Consider the following 7,609-nt stretch of genomic DNA (forward strand, 5'->3'; position numbering starts at 1 on the left):
AATGCGTAACTGGTACTTATTTAATTGTCCCCGAAAGGATGAAAGGCAAGGTCGACCTTGGTGGAATTTGAACTCACAACATAGTGACAGGCGAAATACCGCTAAGCATTTCACCTGGCATGCTACCAATTCCTCCAGCTTGCCACCTTCATAGACAAAGAAGACACCGGGGTCAAAACTGATTGACAAACAGAATTAAGGTTCCTTACCTCCTCCATAAAAGACTTCTCTTGTAGTTCTTTCAATGTCTGTCTGAAGGATAAAGAAATACACACAATGTTAGGGACGGAGCAAAAGTCACCACTGCCATTATCATCACAATCAAACCATTACCACCACCATCAATCAGAAGGCTGGGCCACCAACCAGGCTTTTCGCGACACCCTTAAAGCTAGGAACCTTAGCATCCCCTCATACACAGACACACACACACACACATATATATATATATATATATATATATATATATACCCAGATATGCATCTATATATACAGGTAGAAGATGTAAGTATGTACATACATGTACGTATATATGCATATACTCATTTATTATTTGTTATATATATATATATATACATATATAGAGAGAGCACTACCAGAAGAAAGTGACAAATATTTATCCATCTGAAGTGCCTCAATTGTTTAGAAATGTCCACACATACAGACATATACAAACAAAGAGTGATGTAGGTAGACATGACAACATGACACGATACACACAACACTGCCAGAAGAGAGATCAAGCTGACACTCAAACTGGAAGGTCCCGGTTACTACACACACACACAACGAGGTGACACTCACCCATCTGGAGGGTCCCAATTACTAAGTAATGTGAAATCTCTGTTGTCCTGTAAATCTTTCTCTCCTTTCGTCCGATCTGGAAATATTAAAAAAAGAAAGACAAGTCAATGAAGTATGGCTTGTGTTTAGAGGAAAAGAAGAGCTTGCTGTTCACATACACACGTAAATATTTATGTGTCATCATCGTTTAACATCCGCCTTCCATGCTAGCATGGGTTGGACGATTTGACTGAGTTACTACACAGCCATACCGGCGCCTATATATAGTTACCTTAATTTTACATCAAAATTTGCTAATTAGGTGGAGGCGTGGTAAGAAGCTTGCTTCCCAACCACATGGTTCCGGGTTCAGTCCCACTGCGTTGCACCCTGGGCAAGTGTCTTCTTGTATAGCCTCAGGCTGACCAAAGCCTTGTGAGTGGATTTGGTAGACGGAAACTGAAAGAAGCCAGTCATATATATTTGTATGTGTCTTTGTCTCTGCCACCATTGTTTGACAACCGATGTTGGTGTGTTTATGTCCCTGACAGAATAACTACTAAGCTTACAAAGAATAAGTCCTGGGGTCGATTTCTTTGACCAAAGGCAGTGCTCCAGCATGGCCGCAGTCAAATGACTGAAACAAGTAAAAGAATAAAAGAAAGTGAGAAGACCCGGCAAGCCAAGTAAGATCGTTGCCAGTGCCCCTGGACTGGTTCTTGTGCGGGTGGCACATGAGATGCACCATTTTGAGCGTGGCCGTTGCCAGTACCGCCTGACTGGCTCCTGTAGGATTTTCGAGCGAGATCGTTGCCAGTGCCCCTGGACTGGCTTGTGCGGGTGGCACATAAAAGACACCATTTCGAGCGTGGCCGTTTTCGTGCGGGTGACACGTAAAAGCACCCACTACACTCTCTGAGTGGTTGGCGTTAGGAAGGGCATCCAGCTGTAGAAACTCTGCCAAATCAGACTGGAGCCTGGTGTTGCCATCCGGTTTCACCAGTCCTCAGTCAAATCGTCCAACCCATGCTAGCATGGAAAGCGGACGTTAAACGATGATGATGATGATGATGATGATGTAGTCTTTACTGATGGACTTGCAAGGGAGATCACCACAGCTTCACTATAATTCTGCGAGAGAGAGTTATGAGGGAGTCTCAGTAATTCATGGCAGAACAAATATCACAAGTAAGTTTGATAATATTATTTGGTAAAAGATTTACATGGAGAGAAACAGAGAGGACAAGCTTCAGCACAGTCTTCAGTTAGTAAATGTCAGTGACAGGACATTGGTCAACACAAAGTTATGAGTTTATTTGAATAGACAGGAGTCCACCCAGTGTACTTGGAGACTGGAGAGGAACGAGGTGAGTGGGGGTTGTAGGTTGGGTGGCTGATGTGGGTGAGAGACATGGGGGGAGTGTGGTAGGAGGGAGAGGAGAAGCAAAGAACAACTCACCAACGTCTGGATCAATTGCCATATTCGTTAACATCATTTCTGTACTGTTGTGGCTGGAACAAAGACAGGACATTCTGAGTAATGTTTGGTGTATGGTGCAGAGAGAGAGAAGAACAGAACCAACTAAATACAAGCCAAACAACAACTCAAATACCCAGACACACTTCCATATATATATACATACACACACACAGCTATCATCCTGTATGGACCACATCCTGAAATCTGTCCTCAATTTCTTAATAGAACATAGTTACTGTCTATTGACAATAGTTGATTCATATGAAGTGGTCATGGCTGGACACTTCATCAGTCTCCCAACTCAACATCTAGCCCTTGGGTGTCTTTAGTGGAGGCCACTATGTTTCCGGTCTCCACATGTTCTTCCTCTCATCAAATAACATGCATCATTCTCCTGTACACACAGCAAACATCTCTCTCCTGTATGCATCAGTTCATATAGACACACTGCAGATAGCTCTTTCCTGTATACAACAATCAATATATACACACACCACATGCATCACTCTCCTATACACACCAATTGACATATACACATTGTAGACACCTCTCTGCTGTATACATCAATTGACCCCTTCAATATTCCACTACACCCTCCCCCACGTGTTAACATTATGCACACTTCATTCCTGTCCAATCACCACAACTATTCCAACATCTTAACCGCCATCCTCTTCTGACACTCAGCTCAAAGACTAGTCTTTTACAACCAAAATCAGTACCACGACCCCCCTCCCTCACACAATGGAGAAAGTGTACTGACTTGCAGGTCTCCAGCACCAAGTCTAATAACAAACTCTCTTCGATGGCTGAAGCGTACTGCAAGGAATTCTGAAGTCGCTCTCGGAACTGGACAAATTCATGGATCTAAGGAAGATACGAAGAGAAATGGAAGAACTAAATAAATGATAGCCTTTGAGCAAATTAAGGGTATATGAGATGGTGGGGTAAAAGGGTGCTGGGATTAAAATCTAGAACTGTAGAGTGGAAATGTGGTGGAGGTCACACTCAAGATGGTTGAGCCTTATAGAGAAAACGACACAGAATAAAGATGAGCAAACTTGAAGACGTTTGGAACAATCCTTTGAGATTTTGTTGGGAAGGAGCTTAGTCGATTACAACAAGCCCCAGAGCTTGGCTGCTACTTATTTTATTGACCTTGAAAGGATGAAAGGTAAAGTTAACCTTGGCAGAATTTGAACTCAGGACATAAGGACTGGTGAAATTCTATTAAAGCACTGCTTCCAGCATGCTAACGGTTCTGCCAATTCACCACCTTTTGGTATCTCGAAGAAATAAGAATAATAATTCAAATGAGAGTAGGCATGAGACTTCCATGGAGTGTCATTGAGTATTTTACATTGGATGCTTCCATAGGCCCTTTACAACATTCACAGTCAATAATATGTGACAGTCTATACACTGAAGGGGCCAGAAAACCAACAGAGATGTTTAAAAATTAATTAATATCAAAGGTAGAAGAAGGGAAAAGATAAAAATAAAATGTAGGGATTAATTTGTGGGTCTTCAGTAGATGCATGTTCCCATCACTGTTACATGTTGCATTCTGAAAAACAAAAGAATCGGGGGTTTACGAAATAGAATCAAAGGTGAACCTACCTTAATAAATGTTCCATACTTATACGAAGGGATGAGGTATTCTGTGATCTGAAGGAATAACCAGAAAACAATTTGATGCTAGTTTGCATTGTTTTATTATTAAAGACATTTTTCAAAATTTTCAGACAACTTTCTGGCAGTTTAGAAACAGTAAAAACATGGCGGCAACTTTGTTGTCTCCATACAAAATACATGGAAAAAAAAAGCTCTCTCGATAAACAGATAGAAACTAAAACATATTTGTGTTGTTGTCAATGCAATATGTCAAAAGAAAAGCTGTTTTTCATAAGTGTGTATAAAGTAACATAAACGTGTTTAACATTACATTTTTTTCAATGGTAATGTTTTCCAAATATAAAATGGTTCCCCAAATAAAATTGCACTTCATCTTTAAAGCTCTGTTGAAGATATAGGGTGATACACAAGCACTCAACTTTGACTGCATTGCATCCTGCAGCAGGAACAACTGTAAGCTGTTTCCTGTTCCTTTGTCATTTATTTAATTTACATATTATAACACCAGGTTATTAGTATCACCAAGCAAACAAACAGGATATTATTTTACTGGCTTCAGTCATTTGACTATGGCCATGCTGGAGCACCGATGTGTGTGCATAAATAAAGAGAGAGAGAAACAGACAGAGAGAATGTGTGTGTGTGAAGAGAGAGAAAGAATATACACAGGTGTTAAGTACAGCAGAGACAGGTGTCTATCAAATTCTTACCTCTTTATGGTTGACAGAGAAGAATCGAAGCATGGTGTTGTACATCATGTGTGCTGAGAGGAAATGTCCCAACCGATTAACATGGTTGGCAACAACATAACTGGAAGATAATTAACAGCTCTTTAAGATATAGATGTCCAGAGTTATTTATTATATATAGATATTCATACTTCATTACAGATTTAATTAACAAGCAGGGATGGGTGCATTGTGGGGTTTGAATTAATAAATATGGCAGTCACATCTGTCCTTATTGCTGCACCTGTTTCTCCCCGTTAGATTTATACTGGGATTTACATCATGTAACCAGCCAATGAAAGAGCTTCTAGATAAGTCACATGACACATTCTACTAGCCAATGAAAAAGCTTCTATGTGAGTTGTGACAAAAGCAATCTACCAAATGCCCTGGTTATTACCCTCCCAGCAGGAAGGCGAATAAGCAGGACATTTTTTTTCAAGGTGTCTAAAACTGGCCGAGTTGACCTGTGTCCACAACACAATGATGTTGATCTGGAGTTAAAAAGGGAGCTTCTACACAACAGTGACTCATTGTTTGAAATAACAGCCAAATCTCTAAGAGGTTGGTCAATTTGCTGGAAACAGCAGCCAAATGTAATCTCACTTCACACCATCATCAGAATAGATGACTGGACTGGATAAAGTAGCCCAGAAAAGATGGGATGATCACAATTGGAATGGCAGTGACCAACACTCAATACATAGACACCTGTGTGTCTAGGGTTTGTTCTTCCACATCTTGGAAACCAATTCAGCCCTAAACAATTGTGCTGATGTAAATATTGTAAAATTGATTCCAATCCTGAAGATGAGTTTTAACAGACCAGAAATTTATAATCTTAATTAACGAAGCAGCTTTAATTAAATCACAAAAAAAAACAAAAACAAAAGACTACTCACCCTAAAGTATCGTTAATTATATGTTTAGCCTCCATGCTATCATAAATATCTGTACAGGGACCAAATGCACCTATAATAACAACATTAACAGTCATCATGTGCAACATAACGAAACAATAATAAAAACCTCCCTCTTTCTTTCCCTTCCTTGATCCCCTAAAAGAGACCAACTAAAGAATTAAAAAAAAAGACATCACATTACATCTATAAAAATGTATCTCTTTCACAACAATAAACTACAAACCATGACACTTCTTTGCCCTGCAAAGCTGTGTTGCTCTTGGCATCTACTGCACTGCTACAACAGCTTCTGTTCCACCCCACCTCAAAAATGTACCCCATTTACCCGTTTCTCCTCCTCTAACTTTTTCTCCCTCCACAGCCCCATTACCTTCTCTTATAAGCCCACAGAACTTTATGCCCCACCATCTTACCTTTCCTCTTTTCAATAAACCCCCACCTAATTTTTTCTCACCACTGGTCAAGGACATTAAACTAATGCAGAGTATGAATACGAATGCCCTGGAATCACAAGAATGCTTACAGTTGAGTGCAGCTATAAGTGAAATATATAGTTGAGTGTGAGTATAGGTGAAGTGAAGAAAGCCTTCTGTCGAGAGAAGTCAAACTTACCAACCGTGCAATAGAGTCGTATCAAGAGTAATTTGATCTGGAAATTTGACGGGGAATTCTTGAGTCCTTTCTCCAGCTGAGCTATGATCTGCCATAACACACCTGTATCACCTGGACAATGACAACAGATAGATTGATATTATTACGATGACCCTGATAAAGAAACAGAGAAATAGAGAAACACCAACACTAAACATCATCATTTAACATCCATTTTCCATGTTGGCATGGGTTGGATGCTTTGACAGGAGCTGGCAAAGCCCGACAGCTGCACTGGATTCCATTTTCTGCTTTGGAATGGTTTCTATGCCTCTTGCAAGAGTCCTGTGCCAGTGCCACATAAAAAGCACTTGTGCCAGTGTCTCAATACCATCACTCATGGCACATTAAAAGTGACCAGCACACACTTGGCATCAGGAAGGGCATCCAGCCATAGAAACCAAACCAGATCAGACTGGAACCTTGTGCAGTTTTCCAGCTCTGGTCAAACTGCCCAACCCATGCCAGCAAGGAAAATGGACGTTAAAGGGTGATGATGATGATTTAGGGGAAAACAGTGAGTACAAATAAATAAAACAAACAAAAACGAGTTTGGGTGTTTTTTGTTTTTTTGTGTTGCTTACCTGTTTGGTTATAAATGTCCAACAACAGATGCATTGCAAGAAGAAGATAGGTGTCTGCATACTGAATATCAGTGGCCAGAAGATCTTTACCTGTCGTTTGACGAGAAGAAAAACAAAGGTGAGATGTTATCTAAGAGTCACACACACAAAAAAAGAAGAAAAACAAACAAAAAAGAAAAAAGGACAAGGTTCTTTCCTGCCTTCCAGATATATATAGACCCATATATACAAAAGGTATAACTGGTATGGCCAAAACCTAACAACAGTCTGCCACTCCCAGTTGCAGGTGTTTCACTTCACTAATAAACAATGCATGAAATTAGTTGACAACATTCTACAGTGTTGTTATTTAAGCCTAAGTAAGCCAGAAGATCAAATGCATTCCAACCATGACCACAACAACAGCTTTCACAGACATAATATACCTAAACCATATTAACAAATGTGTGATTTGAAGGAGATTTGGCTGCTAATATCAACAGTCTCTACTGGCTCTAGTGCATATATATATATATATATACAATGTACATGTGCATATATATATATATATACACGCACAGGGTGTGGTGAATAAACTGTTTAAATTATGCAAGAATGAAAATAACACTGACATCTCGTTTTAAGAGATATATTTATCAAAATTACATAAAAATATTTTGAAATACTAAAGAATGAATTCATTCAAATAAAATCGCCAATGGCTTCAACCATGAGACCTCTTTAATATTTCTGTCTACCAAATCCACTCAGAATGCTTTGTTTGGCTTGAGGTTGTAGAAGACACTTGCACAAGGTGTCACGGAGTGGGACTGAACCCGGAACCAT

At 39.7% G+C, this 7,609-nt stretch overlaps 1 protein-coding gene across 1 annotated transcript in view; it reads right to left on the reverse strand.

Moving 5' to 3' along the window:
* LOC106869073 (N-alpha-acetyltransferase 25, NatB auxiliary subunit) overlaps positions 1-7,609 on the reverse strand; it is a 32,609-nt gene that overhangs the window by 6,835 nt on the left and 18,165 nt on the right. Inside the window, exons 13-21 of the mRNA XM_014914594.2 lie at positions 6,785-6,874; positions 6,162-6,272; positions 5,529-5,598; positions 4,609-4,708; positions 3,884-3,931; positions 3,027-3,130; positions 2,243-2,295; positions 805-880; positions 210-252 (exon numbers count right to left, since the gene is read on the reverse strand). Of these exons, the coding sequence (XP_014770080.1) occupies positions 210-252; positions 805-880; positions 2,243-2,295; positions 3,027-3,130; positions 3,884-3,931; positions 4,609-4,708; positions 5,529-5,598; positions 6,162-6,272; positions 6,785-6,874 (695 nt within the window). The remainder of the gene's footprint in view (positions 1-209; positions 253-804; positions 881-2,242; positions 2,296-3,026; positions 3,131-3,883; positions 3,932-4,608; positions 4,709-5,528; positions 5,599-6,161; positions 6,273-6,784; positions 6,875-7,609) is intronic.

Source organism: Octopus bimaculoides, chromosome 25 (genome assembly GCF_001194135.2).
Source record: "Octopus bimaculoides isolate UCB-OBI-ISO-001 chromosome 25, ASM119413v2, whole genome shotgun sequence".
In the NCBI taxonomy this organism is placed as follows: domain Eukaryota; kingdom Metazoa; phylum Mollusca; class Cephalopoda; order Octopoda; family Octopodidae; genus Octopus; species Octopus bimaculoides.